General features: G+C 43.5%; 1 protein-coding gene across 2 annotated transcripts in view; it reads left to right on the forward strand.

Moving 5' to 3' along the window:
* Positions 1-27,256, forward strand: part of igsf21a (immunoglobin superfamily, member 21a) — a 100,789-nt gene that overhangs the window by 14,507 nt on the left and 59,026 nt on the right. For both annotated transcript variants that reach the window (XM_037251914.1, XM_037251915.1), the window contains exon 2: positions 18,527-18,639. In XM_037251914.1, the coding sequence (XP_037107809.1) occupies positions 18,527-18,639 (113 nt within the window). The remainder of the gene's footprint in view (positions 1-18,526; positions 18,640-27,256) is intronic.

The following is a 27,256-nucleotide window of genomic DNA, read 5'->3' on the forward strand; positions in this document are numbered from 1 at the left end:
TTTGGCTAAACCCTCCCGAGATCTCCGTTTTGTACGACTTTGTCCAGCAGCTCGATGGTGGCAGCGTGTCAAAGAATTGAAGGTCATTCCATCCACCGAGAGGCCAAGCATGATTCCATTCATCTCATTTTTGCTCCGCTGATGTCTTTACAATTGGATCCGTGCTCGATGCACTTTGACGGAGGCTGAAATAATGCGGATCATCTCGGAATATCTTCAGAGATAGAGAAAGATTTGAGGGTAACGCATCGTTTAATGATTCATTATCACTCCAGGCCAGTGGAAATAGATGAGAGCGAAATTTGATCCTGATTAACAACGCAAATGGGCTTGCCCGTAAAACCATAGCACACGCAGCGGCTATGCGGCGTGTCTGGCGTTCATATTTGCAACTTGAGCACGCATGCGCTAATCCATCACCATTGACAGCCGTCATTAGAATCTTAAGCAGAGCACGCTCCCAAAGGGAGCTCCCGCTGTGCAAACTAGGGGCGACCTTGACGGTGCAAGGAGGCGGCTCGGTCAAATTAATAACACCAAAAAAAAATTCACAAAAGATAACTTTTAATTTGCAAACCATTAAAATGGCATGCCACACAACTGAGGTGCCAGACGTAGCCACACACATTAATAAGAGTACTGTGTATGTCCTGATTCAACAGTGACCTAACATAGGTTGACCCAAATCTTCAAAGCTACAAAGAAAACATACCATAACAAGAACTAATTGCTATCTCGACAAGTGCATGCTGTCCACGGCGCGAAAGAAGCGGAACGGGCGGAGGCAAGGCAAAGGCCAACGGGCCGTGATTTAACTAATGAGCCGCAGGTGAAAACAAGGACAAAATACACGGCAGAAACAAGAGCACCACAAACAGAGTTGACGAGCTGTCGTATTTGTAGCGGCCATCACACGTATCATTCCAAGCGACGTCATTATTGGGGATAGTGAAATGAAGAAATAAATTAATCGGCCCTTTTGTCTTGCCACTTTTTGCGTTCACATCGGTAAATGAGGCTTCGTGACGGAGAAGTCGCAAATGACAAGATTTTAATCTTGACTGACTCGTCCTCTTGAATGTGGCCGAAAGTGCACGTAAAAGCGCCGTCCGTTTGCCATCAAGTTCGAAAAACGACCACCTGCTTTGATATCAAACCGCACAAGGTTAAATGCAAACGATTACCACTACTGACATCTTGTCCCGTCGTATTCCGAATCTATCGAGCTGTTGCTAAAAGACTGTCCTTATGGAAGGTGCTGGCCTGACCTCAGAAATCTCCATTCTTCCACAATCCACACCCAAAGATAAAGAAATGACGCCGTGCTGTGCAAAGCAAATGTACATTTTTACATTGCAGTCAGGAACATGCCGTATTTGGGTCGCCACTTGCCTCCAAATCCGCTTTCTTTCCCAAGGTGATTAATCTCCCAGACAAAGCGATGTCGGCACACAAAAGTTATCCAAGCGTGCGCAAAGGCAAGTTGACGCATTGCCTGCAAAACATCGACTGACAAACCTTTTTTTTGCCAAGCGCAGAAAATTAGTCCGTGCAACATTTGTTCTTTACAACTGGTAAATCAAATCAAATAGGGGGGGGAAAAAAAAGCGGATTATGTAATATTTTAGTTTGACGCAGGAAAATGAAAGACTGCCTATATTTACTTTTTTTAATTAAAGATGAGTCAGCCTGACTGTCACCCTCGCACTTTTATCAAAATCGCAATTGAAGACAATCAGCCTGACACATTCTGGTATGGCGGCGCCTCTTTGAAATGTCATTTTCTGTCTCACCAATCTCGGTAGGTCCGAATTTGTGCTTGTGTCGGCGGCCCTGTCGTCAGCGTCAACACGTGTGCTGACCCAGACGAATTATACCGAGGTCCGTCGCTCTCGACGTCTCCACACGCGCTTGAACCTTGGGCTGCGCTTTGATTGATAGCGGGATATTTATACGTGCTCTCATGCTGCCAGCTCCCCGCGTGTTCCAGCCTATTAGCTTCAGTTAAGAGTGATTTCCTAGGAGACGTGCAGATAGTTTTTTTTCTTTATCTTTGGGCAAGTGAACAAGCACATCAAATGACTCAATTCATCAATCCCAAAGTTTAATTGAGACTATTTTAGGCCTTGTTTTTTTCCTCACAGCTCCTCATTATGCTTACTTTCACACCTGAAAACGTAATGTGAATGAGGAGTCTGTCTGTCGCTGCAGTGGTCCAGACCTTTCCCTACAGACTTGTGTTCAGAATAACAGAAATGTGTTTAAAAAAAATGCCAGTAAAGCTCTAAATCTGTCAATCGTCCTGGGTCGGTACCTGGCAAGTGTATTTTAACATCATGGGTTTCCACATTTGAAAAGGAAGGACTTGACCAGACTGGGATTCCACTCTTTGTTCGGGTTTTTAATGAGCGAAATAATCAAGGTGAAGACCCTGTAAAACACATACAAAAAAATGGATGAGTTTAAACAAAAGGTACAATTTTCTTCCAAATAAACAATGTAGATAAAGTTCAGTTCTTTTTATTAAAGGACAGAGAAAAAAAGGTCTTGAAAATAGTTATTCTTTCAAACAAAAGTCAGTACACAACTTAATGCTTGTCATAAAGACTAAACTAAATGAGTCCAGTTGAGAACTGTGAGCTCACCTTGGTCTCCTCTTCCCATCATGGGTTTCCACATTTGAAAAGGACTTGACCAGACTGGGATTCCACTCTTTGTTCGGGTTTTTAATGAGCGAAACAATTAAAGGTGAAGAACCTGTAAAACACATACAAAAAAATGGATGACTTTAAACAAAAAGGTACAATTTTCTTCCAAATAAACAATGTAGATAAAGTTCAGTTCTTTTTATTAAAGGACAGAAGAAAAGATCTTGAACATCGTTATTCTTTCAAACAAGTCAGTACACAACTTAATGCTTGTCATAAAGACTAAACTAAATGAGTCCAGTTGAGAACTGTGAGCTCACCTTGGTCACCTCTTCCCATCATGGGTTTCCACATTTGAAAAGGAAGGACTTGACCAGACTGGGATTCCACTCTGTTCAGGTTTTTAATGAGCGAAACAATTAAGGTGAAGAACCTGTAAAACACGTACAAAAAAATGGATGAGTTTAAACAAAAGGTACAATTTTCTTCCAAACAAACAATGTAGATAAAGTTCAGTTAATTTTATTATGGGACAGAGAAGAAAAAGTCTTGAACATCATTATTCTTTCAAACAAAAGTCAGTACACAACTTAATGCTTGTCATAAAGACTAAACTAAATGAGTCCAGTTGAGAACTGTGAGCTCACCTTGGTCACCTCTTCCCATCATGGGTTTCCACATTTGAAAAGGAAGGACTTGACCAGACTGGGATTCCACTCTTTGTTCGGGTTTTTAATGAACGAAACAATTAAGGTGAAGAACCTGTAAAACACATACAAAAAAATGGATGAGTTTAAACAAAAAGGTACAATTTTCTTCCAAATAAACAATGTAGATAAAGTTCAGTTCATTTCATTTTATTATGGGACAGAGAAGAAAAAGTCTTGAACATCATTATTCTTTCAAACAAAAGTCAGTACACAACTTAATGCTTGTCATAAAGACTAAACTAAATGAGTCCAGTTGAGAACTGTGAGCTCACCTTGGTCACCTCTTCCCATCATGGGTTTCCACATTTGAAAAGGAAGGACTTGACCAGACTGGGATTCCACTCTTTGTTCAGATTTTTAATGAGCGAAACAATTAAGGTGAAGAACCTGTAAAACACATACAAAAAAATGGATGAGTTTAAACAAAAGGTACAATTTTCTTCCAAACAAACAATGTAGATAAAGTTCAGTTCATTTTATTATGGGACAGAGAAGAAAAAGTCTTGAACATCATTATTCTTTCAAACAAAAGTCAGTACACAACTTAATGCTAGTCATAAAGACTAAACTAAATGAGTCCAGTTGAGAACTGTGAGCTCACCTTGGTCACCTCTTCCCATCATGGGTTTCCACATTTGAAAAGGAAGGACTTGACCAGACTGGGATTCCACTCTTTGTTCAGGTTTTTAATGAGCGAAACAATTAAGGTGAAGAACCTGTAAAACACATACAAAAAAATGGATGAGTTTAAACAAAAGGTACAATTTTCTTCCAAACAAACAATGTAGATAAAGTTCAGTTCTTTTTAATAAAGGACAGAGAAGAAAAAGTCTTGAACATAGTTATTCTTTCAAACAAAAGTCAGTACACAACTTAATGCTTGTCATAAAGACTAAACTAAATGAGTCCAGTTGAGAACTGTGAGCTCACCTTGGTCTCCTCTTCCCATGAGTTCTTTCCTTTCCCCATGGAGCTCAGTGCGATTCGTTGCTACTGCTGTGTTGATCGCTGATCGAAAGGATTGTTGTTTGCTGCTGCTGCTGCTCACTGGACAAGAGGACTGAGATGTTTGCTGCTTATAAACCCTGGTGTGTGCGTGCTCCCCATCAGGATAGATTGCGCTCAGCTGTTGAGGCGCTCTGAGGTCATACCCCTGCAGTGACCCCTTGTGGTCACATGCACCCACAGACAGGTGTGCACCTCCCAGGCCGCCGCAACAGTCCCAGCAGTTGGTTGGAGATGAAGAGGTTCTCAGTAACGTCGCTTCCCCCACTGTGTTGTCTTCTACTGTACTGTCCGGAAACCCAGAGAAGGAATCCATTAGCCGTCGGATTCAGAGTGCGGCGTCTCTCCGACTGACTGCTCTGCAAAAAGCACTTCTCTGCCTCCAATGTCAGCTCTAAGTGATTGGAGCCCAATGATCTGTTCTTTACTCATTACATTCGTCCATTTAGATGGAAAGCAGGTGCACACCGGAGCAAAACCGAGCGCGTTGTAAATGTAGTGTGGAAACCGAATGACGACCTTTGGACTTGCGTTAACGCACTGCCATGCCTCGCTTTTCAACCGTTGGCAGGGAAGCACTTTGATCATTAAAAAAAGAGCACAAGCGACCGCATTTTAAAAGGACTCTTTTTAGTGGGTCTCATTTTTATGGTTGGTGGAGGACCAGTCGTACCTCAGTGATAACCCAGTCTGACCGGCGCAAAGAGCCCAATCACCTCTTAAATGTTGATTTATTTTCTGATGGTGTGTAACAGTACCCCAAGTTCTTATGAATATTCAACAACAGCTCATGCATATTTATTTCCAAATCTCTTTGTACCACCAACTGTGTCTTCTAAAGGGCTCATCAAGCAAACATTTACTCATTAGAAAAAAAAGTCTTTACTTCTGTCCTCCTGAATGAGCCCCCCCCATCCTTGAATATTGCTGAATATGCTTTATAGACTCGTTTGAGGATCTTTCAGCCTTTCTGTCCGTTTCGATGGGGCCTGTTGTTCGTAAAAAGGACTGCATTCATGACGACAGCTTTGAGGATAATTGGCTGCATGATTTAGGACCTCAGAGGGCTCTTTAGTCCATGGAGGCTTTAGCAGCAGGCACCCCCTACCGCCAGGATGGAGATGTTATTGGAGATTCCAGTGGAGGGGCGTGAAGCGGCCTCTCAGGTCCATTCATCTTCCTCGCAGCACGCCGGCTTTTTCCCGCTCATTAGAGCTCGACTTACGCTCTAATGAGGAAGCAGGCGGGGAGTTGGCAACGGGGCGGAGACACTCAGCGGTCAATTTATTTTTGTTTGAAGGTGACCACGCCGTTTAATGGAGGGCGAGTGCTCGCTTCACGTGCGTCCCCGGAGTTGTGCGACTCCTCCCGCTCAACTTGTTTGTCTCCTCGTCTTTCTTCCGCCCTGGCAGAGGAGGCGCTATTCCTATCGTGAATAATGCGTGTCAAGCGCAGAGGTCAAATGGAACGGGTTGCGGGAAATAATGACTGGAGCCAGGCTTACCCGGCCCGCCACCAGATTGTGGAGCGAGCGGCTAAGCTCGTCATAAAAAGACGGGAGGGGTAGGCCGCCGCCGTCGAATGCTCGCCATGTCCTTTAAGCGTTATGAATATTGGAGAGCCAATGTCAAAATGTCCCCCCGCCCCTCTCACCCCATTCTGGCAACGACGATCCTGATGTCATTTTCACCCGGGCTTGGGGGAACATAGCCCCACAGTTCATCGGCGGGTCACGCGGGCATGTTTGTTGGCTGCAAAGTCAATCCTTGACAGAGTGACAGTCGCGCCGAACGACTTTGTGCCATCATCCTGCATCACCCTCCGCTCAAAGATAATATTTATTGTGTCTGTCTTCTCGTCATTGAACGACTTTGATGCGCACTCTGTGCACCGTATATTCTGCAAATGTCTTTTCCCGACCTCCGTTCACTTTTTTCTCCTTTTGTCTGGCCACAATTAAACACATCGCGCTAATGGGCTATTTGCAGAAAATAGCAAAAAACAATCCGCAATTAATTGTACCATCAATGAGGTCATAACCAGGTTTGAATAATTGTTTTAATCATAAATGGCTTGTGATTTGATATAGAAAGAAAATTAACTGGAAGCACAGGGAAAGACTTCCTGTAACGTCTATGAACAACCCTTGGCATTAAAATGTGAATAGGTGAATTTGTGAAGAGCAAACTGGTTTCAATTTAAGAGCCGTAAAAACACAAATGTGACAAGTCAGAGACCAGCAGCATGAGCCCACGGCCTGTCCTCCCTTCTTCGCCGTTGCGAGCTCACTGTCAACGAACCACAGTAGCATTTATGTCGTCAAGTTAACTGACAGGCGGCGCACAAAATAAGCCATTAAATGTCACTGGCGGGTTTTTGCGCATGGGCGTACAAAAGCCGAGATGTTGTTATTTGGAACATAACATGTCACCTGTCTGACAGAGACAGAGGGGGGGGACATCATTGGAGTGTCATTTGGAACGTAAGTCAAGTTTCACCGCGTGACTTTGAAAACTTCACAAAGAAGTGATGAAGACAGAATGGCATGGCTCTCCCTCGCTTGCGTCACAATTTGCTTCATGGCTCGAGTTTCATTTGTTTTTATGTGTCTTGAGGAGCATTAGTTTGCACTGTTGGTCTTCATTTCCTTTGCTTGTGTTTAACAATGGTACTCTCAAATAAAAAGCATTTTTTTCAAAAACCGTGTCATTAATTTGATATGCAAAGTAAAAGAAAAAGTGTGATTGCTCCGTCACTTGCAAGCGACTGCCTACTATATTTGTTTTGTTTGGATTCTTTTCGAAATGGCACTTGTTAAATCAACATGTTGGTTTGCTTTATTGCTTTTTTTTCTTTGGGTGAGAACGTTGAATTGCTTTGGCTGCTTTGGAATATATAAAAAAACGACAAAATATCACAAAACAAATTGCGTTCAAAGGTACTTGAGCTTACAAAAAGTCCTTGAAAAGCTTGACTATATAGTCAACATGAATGCCTGAGTGAAAGCCTCTGCATTATTGTCAGATGGGCTCAAAGTGCACGGATCAGCTTGTTTGTACTGTCGCGTAAGTAGCATGATGGAAAATAAACACTTATGTTCTTCGTTGTGAACTGTCAATTTAAACAATTACAAATACATTGCAGTATACATGTATATAAGATCTTATCAGGCTGTCCTTGTTTTGTTTGAGCCAATTCCGTGTAAAGTGTGGCAGATTCAAGTTCCTTGTCGAGGTTTGGATATATTCATCACAAGTGCCATGATTTTGCAAAGATTTCTGAGACAAGAGTCTCTCCAAAGCAAGGTCAAAGAGTTGATTCTCTTGATGGCCAACGTGCTTGCTCTTCAACAGCTGCGGCTTCTTGGCAGCCGCTGATAATTGTTTGCAAATGTCAGTACTTCAAAGTGATTCACGGTTATGGCGGAAAAATCACAACACCCTGACTCCATTTCCAGGTTAGCTTTGCTTTTTTTTTTCTTCCAAACATCTCACTCGGTCATGTTTAGGAGACACCTGCTCGGTACAATTTGGCAAACAAACACACATTTGCGCCTTTGTGCCTGCTTAATATCACAGCGTCCGGAACGGGCGGGATGAAGATGGCGGTTGATTAATATCACATCTGCCCATGCATTGAAGTGCTGAAATAATTTAAGCCCTGAATTATGGGCTCTGAAATTATGTATGAGATTTTTCATTCTGAGGAATGGCCCAGTCCTTCACCGGCCCGGCCAGCTCCACAATTAGAGGCTCTCTTTAGCAGCGACGTTCACACCCGATTGCTCGTCCCCCCGATGGTGATAACCCAATGTCCCCGTGTGGCTAGCCGACCTTGTGGGTAGGTTCACGGTTTTGCCAAGGATGACGCTCGCCTTCCTTACTTAGAAGGGGATGTAGAGACGGATGAGCCTCGCCGGTCATGGAGGGGTGGCAGAGGAGGAAGTCCTCCATCTTGGAGCTTGATGTGATCACTCGCAGCCATCGCTCAAAACGGCTACGATGCACATTTCGGCCCATCGCGCGTACCGCCGGTGCCTTCCTGATTTACAATCAAAACGCAAACCGGCAGTCCATCACACGCAGACTACAGACACTCATCTGGAACAACTAAAATGTTTATTTTGGCGACAGTCCAAATAATGAGTCCAATCTTATAATTTACACCACTGACAAAGCTTTAGTTTGTATTCTTTTTTGTAGTACTTCCGGTTCACTACATTTTGGTGCACATTTTGCCTCCATATCACAAATTTCTTTATTTTGGTAATAGAAAGTAATTTGACATCACTTCTTGTTCTTTCGACTGCTCCCTAAGGCAGATCAATCGTTCCCATCTCACTCTGTGCTCTGCATCTTCCCGTGTGCAGTTTATGTTCTCTCCCCATGCTTGTGTGGGAGAATGACCGACTAAAGCCACGATTCCTCCCGTCAATTACTATGTATGAACGTATACTGGCTGAGGCTGTGTGTTTAGTTAGAGATAATTATCACCGTTGTTTGATTGCGTTGTATATTTCCTGGCAGCTGGCGCGTTGCCGTATGTACATATAAGCCGCCCGTCGTCTCAGACAAATTCAATTATTTTTGACACGGAAAGAAAACAGAAACAATGGCTGGCACGTCGTCCAATAAAATGAAGGGGCGAGCGAGCGGAGAAAGTATCCGAGCGTTTAGCAGCTCGCATCGGTGTGACACGTGTTACCTGTCGGCAGTTGCCCGAGCGCCCACGCGCCGCTGGCTGCACACAATTATTGCCTCCTCACAGGCTTGAAAGGAGCTGTCAAAAATAATATTGTCTCTCTCCGACTTGCGGTAAATAAAAACTTTTAAGCTCTTTTCTATCGAGCTGCCGCTTTTTCTCACATCATCACACAACAATTGGATCCAAATGACGTCAGTGGGAGCATCGCGGCCATCGGCTCTTTCGGGATCTTAAACCTATGCAAAACGTTTCAAGATGGAATTGGGTATTGCAGGGGTTGTTCTGCTGGAAAAACTGCAGATAAGATTCTGGAGGCTCGGTCAATCAATCAAGATGACTGACAGAATGAAGAGTGATCAGCATCAAATGTAACAATGGTGGACCCACAACATGTGTGGGACGAAGCAAAGGACATCAGGCCACTTCCTGTAAAGCCATCTTCTTATGTGGCTACTGGCAAGCGTCAGACAACGTTTTATGACTTATTGATCCTTCTTCTGTGGAGGAGTTTGCTAAGGATCAGTTATCTGCTCTGTAACATGAAAAGCTGGAGTTGAAGGAAGGATCTGTGATAGATTGTTTCTTGTCTGAAATCACTAAGCTCCTGCCACATCCTTCTTTTCCACTGTAGGCAGAAAACTCTGTACGTAGCATTTTGCATTTGAGAAAATAACCTCCTTGCCTGCTTTGCTTTTCGTTCCAAGTTTAGCTTTTTTTGGGGGGGGGGTCATTACTCAATTAAGTACTTTTCAATACCTTGCTTTTTTTCTTTGTATTGACGGCTGCTTTTTTCCCCCTTTTTTAAATGTGTATTGCTCGCAGTGTCAAGTTACTGCCTCTGTGTTAAGTGGACGTGTCCATCAAATACAAACAGCTCTGAACTTATTTTGTTCACTGCCAATACCGTCTACCAATATGGAAGGAGATTCTCCCAAGTGCACAAGTTGGTTTCTAGAAATTGAGCACAGTAACTGACTGTGTGGTTTGTGGGCCAATCTTCTATTCCTCCTTAAGGCTTGTAAAGCTACGCGGTGAACATTGGAGATCGTCCTGTTGTGCAGAGTTACAGGGCGATCTTTCATTTGGCTGCCATGACCAGGGACTAAGATGCTGCAGAGCGAACGTGGTCTTTGCTACCTGAACCTGCCAGATGTAATCTATCTATGCCTGCTTACATTAATTTGCCTTCCTTTCCCTAATGCGCTTTGGCCCAATTAACACAGTGGCTCTTTTTGCAGTGGAGCTTGGTGGGGTGGGCTTGGGGGTTTATGGCTTGGTGGCGCATGTGTCAGAGTTGCACTTGGCTGCATCCTCGCTCCGAGTGCCTTCCCAAACGGAGGGCCGGCTGTGAATACCAATGCTTGCCGCTTCCTGCAAAGAGTGATAGGATACGTATTCCCACCGTTTGGCTTCCCCAAGCGAGACATTTTAGAAATGCATCAACTCCCGAAGGTTAAAGAAGGTGAAAGAAGAAAATCCCTTAAAGGCACGCAAGAGTGCACAATTAGAGGAGTGCAATGCTGGGGGTGAATGAATTTGTGTTGTTTGGGAATGGTGCTGCTGCTTTATGCACTTTTACAGGGAACATCAGAGTCATTTGCTTCCATTCTCACTCATCAATGCCATCTTTGCAAAAACAAAGACCATCATTAAGCATCACTGTTTTGTTCCGATTTAATGCACCGCATAGCCAGATCAACAAGTACAATGATAGGGCCACACTTGACACACAATATACATGCGGGAATACACAACAATCCAGCTAATTGGAATTAGCCACAGGACATGACACCTATCCTATTGATCACTGTAAATGTCGCCAAAGTGGGCAACAATGGTGCTGAACGCTGAGAGCCTGTGATTGGCAGAATACAATGCCCTTTTAGTAGTTCAATCAGAACATATTTCATCAGCCCAAAATATGAAATTTGGTTCAGCGACAGCTCGGTGAGAGTGTACTTGTCAGTCTTGCGTGAATTGTGAAATGGTTTGAGTGCGTTAGAAAATGAACAAAAGAAGCAGCTCACAGCAGGTACCAACCATTCCTCAAGTGTTAAAAGATTGAGTGAAATGCACTGCGAGGGTTGGCGCATCGTCTCCCATCCCATTAAAAATAATGCGTTCCAAAAACATTCATGATGCTTAATTTTGCCAAACGTCAATCAAGGAAATGTAATCCGGTGCGGCCCGTGTGGTGCAGTTTTCATTAGAGCTCTAATATGCTAATAATTAATTAGGGAAATGTTTGCAACGCCACCATACAGCGTGGTTGTAGAACATAAGCGAGGTGTAGCCAAGCGAAGAAATGACAATACATTTCTGTCAATTACACTTGACAGTAAAGATAATTGACCTTAATTGACTTCCAACAGGAGGATATGAGTTGTACAGGACAGTACAGGACCTCACTAAAGTTTGTCCCATCTCTGTTGCCCCAAGTAAAAGCGTGACAGTGCCACAAATCTCTGATGTTTTTGACCTTTATTTCATGATTTTAAACAGCACACCAACACCCTCTCGAGCACGTAATCGGCTTTGGGCGTGTCTCTCCTCTTTCTCCTTTGTTTGACGGTAAATGCTGAGCGCTCGGTACAAGGAGCCTTTGCTTGACTCGCCAATATGCCGTCACGTTTTTAGAGAGTTGACTCGCCGTGCAGGACTTTGATGACTCCATTGAAGCGTGCATCTTAAGAGGCCGCGGAGGGCTGAAACAAAGCATGTCGGCAGTGGGCTGGCGATGCAGGCGGCGGGGGGTCTGGCAGGACTTTAATCCGGGCCGCGGCGCTGATGAATAGTCGCCAGAGTTTCATTCTTACCGCTGCGCTTGGCTGCTGAACGCTGATGGAAATCCTGCGTACCCGTAAGGTCCTTTTGATGCTATAGCCAAGCAAGGATCATGGCCCCCGGCGCCAGGCCTGTTTGGGGACCAAACTGTTGGCCAAGTAGGTGCTTGGTGTCAGGGTCCAGGTAGTTTTGAGCCAGTGTTTCCAAACCCGTGGTCACATGAGGCCACAACAAGGGCATCTAACTGCTGCAGTATTAACACAGACACTCATTGAAAGAGAGTTTCCAGTTTCCCGTTGATCTCCGCTTGCTTGACACCATCTTGTCATACCAAATCATTGAGGCTCAAGATTTGCAGAGGAAAAATCTCAAGATGAAACCATGTAGAACAAATGTCCCTGAAAGCAAAGATTGGATTTCACAAAGGGCAAGAAAGCCTAGAGGGACATTTCGGACATGCCTTGCTCAAGGGCAGCTCCTTAAGGTCACCATGCAGTCGAATGTAATGCGGGTGAAATTCAATTAAGACGCACGTCCTGTCCTTGGTTTTTGGGCCTCTGCGCCACACTTCATTTCATTGGAGTTTTTCCAAAGTGCGTCGCCTCCATGCCTGTGAGTCGCGTGATGATTGGGCTCTAACATTCTGACTCGGTCATGCTAAATAGCAAAGCGTGCGGGACTTGAGTCACAATTTTAGGACTTGGGACTATTGGCTAAAACTGAAGACTTGACTTTGATTTGATATAATTATGGAGACGTGACTTGAGTTAGACTTGAAGTACGACATTGCGTGCCTTGACAGTAGGAATCTGCTAGCTAGAGGGAACATACGAGACACGAGTCTAACTGATGTAACTTCTTAAATAGGTGCCCCCCCTCTCCTTTCTCTGATGTCAAGGCCAACCAGGCTTGCACCTCTGAAAGCCTTTGAATGTGCAGCAAGAGTGACGCAGGAGACATACGGCGTCTCAACTTCACCGCTGCTGAATTTTGACATTATGGGCAGCCATTTTCTCCACGCCGCCCTCCCTCATTTACCGCCAGCGCTCGTGACCCGCGCTCGCAGAATGCAAAAACGGCGATGGACCGAGCTCCTCGCTGCCCCCCACCTCCTTCAGCGTTACCACGACAACTTGCTGCTTCTGAGACCCTTTGTTAATATTCCACCTGAGTCTTGTGTTGCTTATTAAAGACACAATAGAACATCTCCTTTGTAAACACAAACAGACACTTTGTAAATGGGGAACCCGAGGTGAAAATAACATGCAGACACTGTTTATCCCAAATGGTATTTCCGTGTAAAACAATGATTCCACTGCAAGCAGGCTTGTGCGCAAATCAGAATATAAAGTAGCATAGAAGAAGATAAACTGCTATTTGGAAGATTGCTTTTTTTGGTGGACGGTAATCAAGTCGGAGCGTTTGGTGGGGAGGGTGGTTTGTATTGGCCTAGCGCAGGTGTCCACTTTGCTTTACAAGGCAAACAAATAACCCGTCTGAGCAGAACAGACAAGTTCTGACACGGCCCGAATGTATTTGTGTCTGCCGCCGATTTGGCGAATTACACGCCCGCCCGACGTTATGTACTTGGCCAACGCTTCATTTGTATTCCGGGCTTTTGTGCGGACGTTCAAATGTGAGAACCTATAACATTTAGCTAACAGGCTCTCATTTATCTCCCTGAAAGTACTGCAAGACGAAAGCTTTGTATTCATTCGGCGGTTTTTACACTCTTTGACACTCAACGAAGGTCAATTGTTAATGTGACGGGCTTTAGAAGAAGCTTCATTATTTTGCAGTGACAATAAAATAGATATGGTGAGGGTGAAGCGAGTGAAGCCACTACTTTCTCTGATTGGCAGAAGTCTCTAAGATGACTTATTTGTCATCTTTGGCTGAGAAAGGCCCCTTCCGACCCCCATCATCTCCGCCCGACCTTCAAGTGTCAGCGCAGATATCGCAAATTCACCCCGCAGTCGATGATGACAAGATGTTTTTGAAATGCACTTAGCAAGGAGCCAGATGGCTGAGTTATTTCTACATGACTGACAGGAGGGATGCAATTACGGCTTTCTTTCCAATGAATCCACCCACTTATGTCAAAATGATCCTTTTTATATCATCTGAATGGATATCAATGAATAATAAACACACACGGACCAGGAAACCTTTAAGGTAGGACATAATGCATCCTCGAGTGGAAGTCATAGTAATCAAAGTCATCTGTGTTAAAAGATTCATCAGCTTTATGGAAATTTAACAGGGGAGCATGCTACACGTGATCTGATCATTTCTTGGTGAAGCAGCATGTGGTTCTTTGCCCGAGGATATTCCTGAAAAGCGTATTCCTCAAGACCAAGAGCAATTTGTGTGGATTCCGAGATAAGAGCTGTTGTTCATTTTTGCTCGTCATATAGTTCTTCCAAAGAACATCTTCAAGGTGTTTATCGCCACAACCAGTTGAACGTTTACCGTCAAACAGAAAATTCCATGTTGTGTATTTAAATCACATTTTCCTGAAAGTCAGCTAGCTTAATATAATAAAATCATAACCAGGCTACCAGATAGCGTACGTGCCTCAGTCTTAACAAGTAGACATTCAGTATATGATAGGAATACTCAAAGGCATGTTTTCTTTATCCTCTGAGAAAAATAACGACTATTACTGTTTATATTATACCTCACCCGCAGCAAATGCACAATGACCAATGAATGAAACTATTCCAGGATAATACGTCAGGACAGCTGCGACGCTTACCGTTTTGAAGTATGCTTCCACTTACTGCAGGCTGCTTCATCGTTTTGAATGAGGTTCAAAATGCCCCCCCCCCCCTCAAAAAAGCATCAAAAAGCCAAAGAAAAATGCAAAAGCGGGCCTAGAGTTAATCCTTTCATGAGAGTTTCACATTTGAAATTCAGTCGACATCTTAAGAAGCTTTACTGGCAACAGTGTTTCGCTTTGCGTCTTGTGTTGGCACCTCCCACCTCTTCTGCCCTGATTATTTAAGTCTTCACAAGCCTCCCGAGGAAACACACACGCTCGCTAACGATGCATTTATCTTCCTCACATCAGCGATCGTGGCCAGCTCGCGGATTCACGTTTTATCTTTCTGCGGATAGCGTGGCCGTGAAATGCCCATGGTTCGTATTCTCGGGAGGCCGCTTCCCTGAACCTCCTCTTGTAGTCTCACCTCATTTGTGTGTGTGTGTTTGTGTTTTAACGCTTTTAGAGATCAGACTCATCTGGCATCCTTAATGGATTTTGATTTATTCCGAATAATTAATGGGATTTTACGGGTTGTAGTTACTTGTGGTCCTGATAGTTGTGAAACCGGCCGACTGTCAAATCGATTCTAATTTGGATTGACTACAAATTCATTCCCCTCTTCTGCATATGCGCCTGAATTTGGTCATTAAAATGCATGCATAAATGCATTCTAAAATAGAAATATTCCAAACTTATGGATTTTCTTGACAAAACCTGAAGAAAAAGAAGCCTTCGGTTGCTGCGTGCATTCAAAGTTCCTCGTTGATGTTTGTAACGTTGACAAGCATTGCAACTCATTTGCTGCCACGACTTGATTTTACTGGTAAGTATGCACACCTTGCCGCCAGTCTTAAAAAGAACCACCAGCAGACTCCATTTTAGGGAAACGGTCTATTTTCAGCCCTTGATCGTTTTGATGAATAATGTATTAAAACTTAAATAAGCCTTTTTGAGGGCCGGCGAGGGAGGATGATTTGTCAAATATTCATTTGGACTGAATATTGGCTGTAAATGTACCATTTTGTTTGCCTGAATAAGTGCAATACTATGAAACATTTTTGAAAATGCATTAATCTATGTCAATTTAACTTGACTGTTGAAAAAAACCTTGAGCAGCGTATAGTTACAAGCCATGCTTGGAAAACGGAGCCATGTAACAAAGCCGACCGATGACAAACGAACTCAGGTTGCAACAAAGGTGGTCATAAATCACAGAGCCCCGCAGCAAGCGACACACATGGGTGGCGGTTCGTCGGCGGATGTCTTTTGTTTTTCCCGCGTGCATTTTGGCAAATTGCCATTATTAGTGCGACAAAGACGAGCCCGGCGCCCTCATTAGATGGTGTCGTTCCCTCGGCTGAAAACAAGCCGGAGCCCTGCCAGTCGCTAATATGTGCCAATTAAACACGTGACCGCACCACACAAATGGACTTAGGTTGAAGACAAATGGATTTTTCTTTGTCTCTTCAGCTACACTAATAAATTACAATTTCAGTGTCATTACAAGTGATGCAAGGCATCCGTTGCATGTTGCCATCTGCACAAATGATCGCAATTCACCACCAGGGAGGTCTGGTGCTACAACGTGGGCCTCTTGATGAGAAAGACACATCCCGCCCTCGCCACTGCGAGACAAACTGATATGACCTTTGGTGCGATTCGTGGCACGCACATGGAGGCCCGTTCTAGCCTGGGCATATGGAGAGACACGGCCGGTTTGGCAAGAAGGCAGCGCGTGAAATTCATGACGGGAGCACGATTGGCTTGCGTGGGAATGTTGAGCTTGTGCAAAGCAGAGTGGGCTGCGACTCCTCCAGACGTGAAGCGCCCTGACGAGTGCATCATCCGTGGAATTTGCTCTTTTGAAAACTCCCCATCCTTTCCTGCATGGTTTCCTCCAATGGCAAATCGTCATTCCCCCACCCGTATGTTGCACTGAATTGCCCATAATGCCTTTCTGCACCAACAGGAATGAACCATTAGACCTTTTAAAAACAAACTGTAGCCTAGAATATGCACTCCTATTTCTCACAAGACACACACAAACACAAACGCACACATATATATATATATATATATATATATATAATTTATTTATCTATTTATTTATTTAGTATTTATTTATATATGAGTGGTTAACAGAGGTCAGTATCAGGTTCAGCGTTCAAATCTGGGTTCCAACACTCCTCTGTAGAAAGCAAAGTCAGCATTATCATCTTCAAGCTGTCATGCTGAGCACCTCTGCTGTCAATGCAACAAGACAAACGTTCATGACTCCAGACTGCTATGTATGTGGCTTTGTGTCAAGTGCGTATGTGGCTTTGTATCAAGTGTTAGGGATTTTCTCAAAGCGGAGGATAAGCGAAGGTTTAGTCATTCAACTTGACTCTGGAGACAAGAGCCCTCCAACACCGCTGATTTGATTAGCATCTGTTAATGAGCACGTTAAGAATGCACTCATGTGACAGTACGTCAATGCGTGACTTTCTGCACCGTATTGGGTTGTCATTACCTCGTTCTCCTTGGCTTTAGCTGGAATAGAAAATGGAGCAATTGGACTGCAGTCGCCTGACAAGCAACTAAAAGAGTGTAAATACAGTATCAGATTGAAGACAATCCATTAAGGTTTCTTGGTGCCCTGGGATTCCATAGAAACCTAAGAATGGGTCATCAGTGACAGAGAAGGCGAGGCTTTTGACTGTCCAATGTCCACGTGTCCGTGGGCAAGACACTAAAGCCTACATTGCCTCCAAGTCAGCATTGTACATGAGAAACACTTCTTTATCGCCGTACCTGCTTGAACATAGAAATACTAAAGGGGTACGATAGACCACCGCCCGTCCCACTATGTCGCGGTCAGTCCCACTCTATCACCTTTGCTCATTTGTGTTGAATCGGATTCAATGTGTGTAAGGCATGAGGTTGTGATATTTCACGAGATAAAATAGTTTCCATTCTCGCTATGATACGGATTCTCACCTTGGTCTTGAATGTAACTTGATGCGAGGTTGGCTAATTTAGATTCTCAATCATTCATCACACACCAATTAGCTTAGGCTAGAAATAATGCACTTTCGATACATTTCCAATCTTTTTTTTCATGACAGAACATAGATGGAAAGATGGCAGGTCTCAGGCCTCGCAAATGACACAAATACAATCTCACATCTTTCAGAAGGTTCTCCTGGAAGAGCGAAAGCCGCAGCCAAGGGGGTGTAATTCAAATCTTTTCTTCCATTTCTCACCCCCCGTGGTTCTCATGTCATTTCATAGTAGTCATGCTGCTGTTGACATGCATCAGTGGAGACTGAAGACGGACACCGGCAACACCAACAACATATAAAGCGTCTTTGGGTTTTTGAAAAGCGCTATACAAATTTAATGAATTATTATTATTATATAAAGCAGGGGCCACCGACCTTTTGGAAACTAAAAACTACTTCTCGGCTAATGCGAAGGAAACACATTTCTAAAAAGCACTTTTGTTAGGCAAATGATGAATATCCGTATGCAACGCTTTACAGCTATAAGCCATCAGATAATTATTGATCTTACGCCAGCTGTACCAAATTCGGCTATGTAAGCCATTCAACTACTAGAGGTCCTTCCTGAGATGTCTATTTGCTAAAAGGCAAGCTGTCCGCTCTTTGCAGCTCGCAGAAACATTATATACACCAGTAAACACAGGAGGACTGTCGTTCGCAACCAACAGTCAGCCCATTATGAAGGATGACTTGAGACATCTTTGTGCGCAGGTGGCAAAGCTTTACCAGATGGGACGGAATTTAAGTCATTAGCCGCGTTTTTTTCTGCTTTACACCCTTAAAATCCATGAACATCTTGTGGTTTTTCCTTCAAGTTCCACATTAAAGTGTGCTTCATTTCCCCCCCCGCGCGTGTCTTGGCAGGATATTTGACTGTTACCATCGAGCCGCTGCCTCCTGTAGTCGTGGGTGAGACCGTGACCCTCAAGTGCAACTTCAAGACCGACGGGAGGCTCCGGGAAATCGTTTGGTATCGGGTAAGTGCAGCAGTGCTTCTGTCATTCGAAACTTTGCTCTATTCTGACAACACATAAAAGAGTAAGGTGTCAAGTCAAATTTATTTATGTAGCCCTTAAATCACAGACAAGTCTCAAAAGGGCTTCACATGTGCAAAATTGGCAATTATTCTCAACATACCCTGATCTTAACTCCCAGGAGGGCAAGGAAAAACTCCAGGATGACCAGGCTACGATGGATGCAGAGAGGCCACATAGAACACATCATGTAAAACAATCCAAATAAAAAGTCCATATTCAAAGTGACGAGCTGCCGGAAGGTGCCCTCAATTGTCATGGTAGTGTCTGTGAGGGTGGTAAGCCGCCTCAGATCCCTCATCCCGATTGGTCGACAACAAATCCAGACAGCCATTTTCACTTTGGGTGTCACCTAAATTGGGGCAGGGCAGAGAACACAAACTCCAGCCGGATCGGCCAACACAGGTTAATTAAAGGCCATAGCATAAAAATGTGTCTTTAATCATGTCTTGAATGTTTCTACTGAGATAGAAGGTGCATTCTTTTTCAGTTGTAATTATGAGCGAATATTAGAAGCATCAAAATGACGAGCCAATTATCAAAATAATGGGCAACTAACAATATAACAACAATAAACCCTAATCATGGGTGAGATGGTTTAGTAATACAAGTTAATGCAAAAAGAAAACTTGATGGAATAGTCGATAGAATAATCAAATCTAACAATATCCGACAGTGATATTCCCAGCTATCAAAGTTGAAACGGTTACAATCACAAATAAATGGAGCCAACGCAAGCCAGCTAGCAAACTAGCATTTAATTAATTTTCCGAGATGGATATCCCACCATACCTTTAGTGAAACCCCTGAAGCCCAAGGTAACTAGTCAGTTCAAGATATGCCCGCTACGAGTAAGCCTGCAAGTGGATGATACATTTTCAACACCTGGTTAGTTACACCTTCTGGCTCTGATTGGTTGTTTTCCCTCGGGTGCGGGGGTTTCTTGCAAATCCAATTGGAGTCACAAGCTGGGGTCAGAAAGGGATGATGTTTATTTACAAATCATTTTAATCATGTACTATGACCGTTGGCTCATACTAACCGTTCAAACAAATGCAACACATCTGACTGAACCATTTCATCAGGACCTTTATTGTGACGCAGCAAGTCCGTCTCCCATGTGCACAGTTCCTCTGTCATGTCAAACTTGAGACTTTTACTTTGGCCAGCTGTTCGGAGGCGTCCCTGACTGTCACCGCCGTTGCTTAATAGTTCACAGCTGGCGATTCGACGGTTATTAAAGTCCCGAGCGGTTTACTATGCCGCGTAACTGCTGCCAGTAATTAAATTTCTGTTGGGCAGATGAAGAAGGAAAAAAAACCACAGTGTATGCCTGTAGGAGTTTATTTTGGGCCATAAAACCACTGCATGAAATTAATACGCGTGTGTTGGCTGATTTGCGGCCTCACATTCTTGCCTTTATAGCTTCAACTGCTCAATAACACCAACATGGATTATCTTTGTCAAAACAGGAGGAGTCTTAATGAGGCTTGTGCGTGCTTCACGCCGAATAAGACGATTGTCGTCGTCAGACTCTGTGCTTTACTGTGGTTGTCTTATTTTTTACACTTGGGATTTAAACTATTGCCCGATGTGAATCATGCAGCTAGGTCACCTGGTTCTGAATACAAAGCTCAGCTGTATTATTTGTTTCCTCTTCTAAATTGAGGTGGGTGTTATCATAATCGCCATGGTTACGGTAACCTTTTTTCTTTTTATGGCTACAGCACAAACCTTAATTTGTGTTTTGGACAAAAGTCTCCCCGCAATCGCTCTCGCAGCAAACAACAATCAGCCGCTGTGGAGGTCTGAAAGCACAAAACCAATTTGGACTTGCAGCTGGAAAGGAGGGCACAGCTGCACCCCACCCCACCCCACCCCATCCCCCTCCTTGCAACACTCCCATTCATCCCCCATGTCAGCTATTCACCTGTTGACCTCGTTCTTTGTAAACGCATCCTTGAAGTATTTTTCTTTATGCTGCATTTCAAATCAACGAGACTGCTTTGAACGGGCCGATTGGCATTTGGCCTCATCAGGATAAGTGACAGCAAAGTGTCAAAGGATCGCATGTGAATGAAATGTTTCCGTTGTTGGCTGACCAGCGAGCGTCCCACCCCTGTGGCACAATGCCGTGGTCTTGTTGTGACAGAGGAAGCAATACTCTACACTTGTCCACTAACACTATGATTATGCGGATGATTCAGCTTGCTCACAGTGACACATCAGTACCGGGATCATGCTTTGCCGTACGACAGTCACAGTGTCACTCGAGGGCTAAGTCATAGTGACAGAAGAATTCCAACAGTCATTTATCATCACTCTTTTCAAAGTTAAGAATGCAACGCAGTCGTACAATAAAATAGGTTGGATGCTAAATCTACGACCCAGAACTCTTTTTGATTATCTACTTCGGAAACTGTGCTTATATGACTACAATACTTTATGTACAACTTGGATAATAGTAGGAAATAATAGTAGAGTCACATTGAAACAAAATCATAAAACAAAAAATGTTGGCAGTCCAACTAGTAATATCGATTTTTCAGAGCAGAGTAAAAGCTACCATTGTATTCAATAACACAAAGGTCAACATTGTTAAGCCAAAAATGAATGTTTGTTAAGTCATACTGTGAGACAGTCATAAATTCAAACTAATACAGCATTCAGGTTGTCTTAGCTGGAGATCAGCCCATCAACACATCAACCAGAGTACATCGCTAAGAGAGTTTGTACTTTCTTCTGTCTGCAATCATTTGAGAATCGGCATCGTCAAGGTCAGAAAGAAGTCACCGCTATACCACTGATGACATTCCTCTATGCGATGCCGTACATCATTTCATCAGACGGCGAGAAAATCGTGTCCAGCTTATGAAGACGGCCGCATCAGAAGGCTGCGTTCTCACGAGGAATGTGAAGAGGTGGTTGCAAAAAGCGGCCCCGTCGTCTCTCGGGTGGCCTCGACTCAGCATAACCATCGATAAATTATAAATCAGCGGCTCCGGCTCGGCTGCCAAACTTTCTTTTAGTCTCAGCCTTTTATTTGACTAAATAGTGTTGACTTCTCGTTTTACCTCCGGTTCCAGAGGAACCCGAGCTGACACTCACCTGGGGAATACTTCTGTCTAATCGAAGCTCAGCCAATCAGCCCGACTTGCGCTCAGACGGAATATATCATCGCCGCCGGCTTCCGCATTCTGACATATTCTGTTTGAGGATTTTCAATGCTTCCAGACTGCGGTCGGAATAAACGAGCGTGCGCGTCAAGATAAAGATGATCGCTTTAGAGAACCTTTTAAGCCACAATTAATCACAACGCTCTTCAACTTTATGTGCGGAACAAGAGAGATAACACTAAAGGATTTGGGTCCCTTTCACATTCAACACTTTTCCATTTTGTTCCCAGCGGGCGTATGAGGTTTTTTTTTTTTTTTCTTTTGCAAAGTGAAATGTGAGGACTTTCAAACTTGACGCTTGCCTTTTCAACAAATTGAGATTCAAATTTGACAAAATAATTTGTGCAGTTTTCACTCTGCAGTATTAGAGATAAAATGTTCATAAATAAAATCCTGGGCCTTAATAACTCGGCGCCTTTCTAGGTTAAATTAGTTTGTGTAATGTTTGACAAAGTGTGACGTTTCAAGTTTTGTGGAGCGGCTTCCACCACAGTGCGGAAACAGATTGCAGCCATTAGTCACTTTGTAGGCGTTGTGCTCTCCAAATGCGGCGTTTGCCGCCGTTCCTCCCTGCCGACTTCTTTGTCGTGATCCTGTCAGCTCACAAACGTTACCCACGTGCATTTATAGCCTCGCCGCCCAGCTGTGTACGGACACGGGCCATCTGTCTTAATTGCTCGGAGAACAACACAAGGATTATATTTGGAAACATTTCCACGCGCTGACCTGAGTGTAAGTGCAAACACAGCGTCAACATCAAGAAAAAATATATAAACAAACGGACAGTGGGATGAGACACTTGATGCCCACACACAGGCTCAGTGCATCTTCTTTGGTCCACAAATTTCCTTTTGGCCCACATTTGGACAAATCCAATTAAGGATGTTTACAGACAGGGTCCAAGCTCAATCTCGCATCCATGCAAATGACTTGTCCGCTGACTGCCAAGAAGCACATGAGCGTGTTACCTGAGGCCAGTGTCACGCTGGCTTGCTGTCCCTCGACTGACTTTCAAATGTGTTGTTTGGTTAGTTTTTTGAAATGCCGCCACACAGTTCAGCTAAGAAGAAAAAGTGTCTCTGACAAAGAAGTAAGAAATTCAAATGATAGGAAAAGCAACCCAGAAAATCAAATTCAAATTTGTGTTTTACTGCTATAAACGGGCATCGGTGACTTGAGATGCAAGTGGCACGATTTCCTTTTTGTTTTTCTTGCGATTAAAATTTTGCACATTACGGTGGCAGGAAACTGATCTTACTTAACGACACATCTTGGAGTATACATCCTCGCCTTAGGTATTTAATCCAGCTTTTACTCGAAATTTCAGGTCATTGGATTTGTCCTATTTCAAAGGGGCTCGCTGTACTTTCCGATACAGGAGTTGTTTGTTTTTCCTAATCCTGTTTCTCACTTTGTGGAGAGACGCAGGCGTAGGCCCACTTCGAAGCCAAGTTCAAAATCTGCAAGAAAGGGTTGCCCAGGCAACAGTCAGCTCGCTCACCACTCTCCTGTGGCGCCAGTTTGGGGGTCCAACTTGGCGCCGATGCTTCGCCCTGGGTAGAATTGAGTGGGAAGCGTCTCCTGCACACTGAGTGAGTCATGTGACACAACTCTTCGAAATATATATTCCACATCTGTTTGGCATTTCTACCGTCAAATAGGAGAAAAGACCAACCAGACTGCATTATAGATCCATTTCTAAAGATTCGGGCAAAATTGAAACGAGTCAAGTGTTCTCACGTTAGTGGTGATATATAGCGGACAGGCAACGTGAGTACAAAATGAATACAGTATATCAAATATGTTTATTATATAAGAGCAGCAAAGAAGCACGACTCGACGGCGAATATGGAGCCCCGAAGGGGAGACGCAGTGATGCGGCTCATTGCATCGCCACCTCCCTCCCGGGAGGCAGTTAAGCAGCCTGCTCTACACGGATGATAATTACACATTTCATGTCAGCAAAAGAGGAGAGCGGACCTCCTTTTCATCCCCAAATGCTAATAGCAACAAGGAGAGCGGTCGCGGGCCACTAATGGAGGCCACCGATGTGAAAATGGGATGCTTTCTTGCTCGTGCCACCCAGACTAAATAATGTCTTCTTTGTTCCTGCCATCTCCAAGTACAAAGCGCATCCCCTCCGACTAATTAACGAGATCATTTGACTTTTCCTAATGACGCTTTTTCTCTTCAGCTCACAGTAGCAAATAATAGTTTACTCAGGATTAGCATATGAAATGTAAACAAATCTCCTCAGTGTGTTAGGTGAAATCCTAGTGAGTGAGGTACTCGATGAAATAGTGAAAATCTGAAACGTTCTAGTACTTTTGTGATTGATAACGTGACTATTAATATCAGTAGATTGAATTAAATTGCGTGATGACAAATGTCTCGCAAGCAGTTGCATTTCATTATATGTATATATCAATAATATTTTAGAAACATTTTGGCACCATTAGATTCAATGGCGAGAATCCCAACTAACTTATCGCAAGTGTCCCAAGGAGTTTGATGAATTAATCACCTACCACACTGCTGTTTTGATTCTTTTCTTTTTCTAAGCTCCGTCTTCTTCCAAATTTATAATCCTCAAACCCAAATCATCCCGGCTTTCAAAAATCCATTCTTATCACTGCAGAAGGACCAAACAGAAAAGTGATTACTTGGTGATTAGGAGTGGATCAGAGCACTTTTTGTGGCATTTGAATTGGATGTGGACATCATCTCCATGCCAGATGAGCTTCAGAACACTGTTCCCATGGTTAGTTTTTTTCTTTCTTTATTTTTATTTTTTTAATGAGCTGACTACCAGCTCTGTGAATCTTGTGTTCAAGATTATTCTTCACACAAATTAATCACCTTTTTCCAGACCCAAGAGGATCAAAAACCAACAAAATATTTCAGGGCTTTGTGACTCACTCAGTAGCGCCCTTGGAAAGTTGGAAAAAAAAATATTAACCACAAAGACTGCATGAGATTGTGCAGGAAATCAGTAAATTTTGGATAAAGATTGTTTTGCCTATGCAATGGCGTCAGAGTTTGGCAATCACTGCGAGGAGTCACCTTGAAAAAATGGAATGTATTAATTCAGACTTGCACTTCAACTTCTCTTCATGTGTTTATTTAAGAGACGATAAAATCTCCTTTATTGAACCCTGAAGCGAAAATTAAGTGAAACAACAGCACAGATCAAGGCAGGACACAGCAGAAAACAAAAACAATCATAACAAACAAAGAAACAATACAAATATCTATTAATAATAACTGCAAACATTCAGAGGGAAGTATTTAATGGGCCTGCTAGCTGCTGTGCTGCAGTCCAAAAATTGCTTTTATTTCCGAAAAGGAAATGAATTGAACCGTTTGAAATTGAAATGGTCAGACAGTCAAACAATTTCTCTTTCATTTGGAAAATACAGATATTTGGGTTTGGGGTGACGATTATGGGTCCCGCTCAGACGTTGAGCAAAGGATGTCGTGATGCAGCAGATGGCCAATGCTTGGTCCGTGTTTCTTAACAGTTCAAAAATGAGCGGCTTTGCAAAGATCAAATCTGAAATGTTACGTAATTAGCGGCTTTTAAGTGAATGTCTCAGCAATCCGGGGATTATCTTGCCAGAAACAGTCGTCAGGCTGATAAGTCACTGATTAATTTCAAACAAATAAAAAAAAAATTGAAATCATTGTTACGCGACTTCAGATCGAAATAAAAAATAGCCCCCCGTTGGTTTCAATTTGATTTTCAAACAGAGTCATGACGCTGATACGAATCAAAAGGCGGCTTTTAGTTGGAAGAAGCGAGAGTTGATTCGTGAATTAGGCACTGGGTACGCATGGCGGCGGCTTTGAAAATGATGTAATCGCACATTTATGTGATCCAGTCACGCAATTGCATCAGCGGGAAATATTAACAGTCCATGATGCAACATTTGTGCAGCAGCAGAAAGCTTTTTCCTCGAAACGACGGAGCCTTTGTATTTTATGAGCCCCAATAACGGATCAACGTTATCAACACCGATCCAAATGTTTGCGTATTCAAGGACATCAGCTGGCGGCCTCTGATCCACACGTTGGGTGGGCCAACCTCGCTATCAGCGGTCTGATCACTTATCAGCACCTGCTAAAGACCGCCGGTTAATAAGCATCGATCGGGGAACGTACGTCACATCTTCAGTCACACGCCAAGATGGTAAATATCTGAAACAACGTGATGTTGTTTGACTTTATGCTCGTCTTTGAAAATCCTGATTTGCAAATCGTTGCGTTGAATTGTGAAGCACGTTTCTGTCGGTATTCCCAAATGTCTCGGGGATAACCCCCGCCCCATCTTTGTTTTCATCTTTGTTGTTGTCGCAGCTTTTGATGCCATTGAGAAATGGCTTCGGGCGAAGATGGCCTTCTCCAAAAGGACTCGCTTGATTCTGTTCATGCATCAAAACACACTCTATGCACCGACACTCAGCTTTCTGGCACCCGCAAAAGTCGATTGATCCAATAACAACGTGCCTTAGAATCACGCGTGCCTTTTACATGGATGTCAAATTGAAGTCTGACTCATTTTCTGGACTGGTTTGTTCATGTGAAGTCATGCACCTTAAAACCCTGGATTGACATTTTCCCAAACTGACGCGTTTCTTGAAACTCCCCCTTATCATCCGTTGGGTTTTATCGTCCAAAAATACGGTAGGTGGATGGTTTTCATTGAACCATTAATTTTGACAAGAAACGGTTCATTAATTGACCACCGTTCCTTTCTGTTTCATCCTAAAAAGCAATTGCTACAGAATATAATTCTGCCATGTCACTGTTACGGGAGTGTGTTGCTGAATAAAGTGCGAGAGCAAGCGCTCAAGACTTGTCTTGAAATTGATGTGTTTTGAGTCTTCTCAAATGACCACTTGTCACGCAAAGCACTTTACGCTCCGACTTGCCGCTCTGTGACATGCGCACGACCCGATGCTTTTGAACGTGACATTCTTTTGAGATGGCTTTTTACCAAGCACATTTCGCAATCTCCCGTGACGAGTGTTTGTGCTAATTTAACTGAAATTCCAACTCAAGGTGTCACTTTGGATTTTGTTCACTTTGCTCAAACATAATTGGAGTTTAAAAAGTCACGTGAGTTGTCAATACGTTTATTCAGGGGATCCAAAGAGAACTAATTTGATAGATTCAAAAACGTCTGGGCATTGATTTCATGTTGAATCAGGCAAAGAGACTCCATTCCAGATTAACAGCACAAGACTACCAACATTGCCACACTATCCCGAGTAACGCACGACCCCTTCACTAATTACACTAATAATGGCGAGAAGGTCCACTGGCACTACGAGAAGCGGGCCGCTTTTGCAGCCAAGAAAAAAACAATTAGTGAGAAGCCTCTC

This window comes from Syngnathus acus, chromosome 5 (assembly GCF_901709675.1).
Source record: "Syngnathus acus chromosome 5, fSynAcu1.2, whole genome shotgun sequence".
Taxonomy (NCBI): Eukaryota; Metazoa; Chordata; class Actinopteri; order Syngnathiformes; family Syngnathidae; genus Syngnathus; species Syngnathus acus.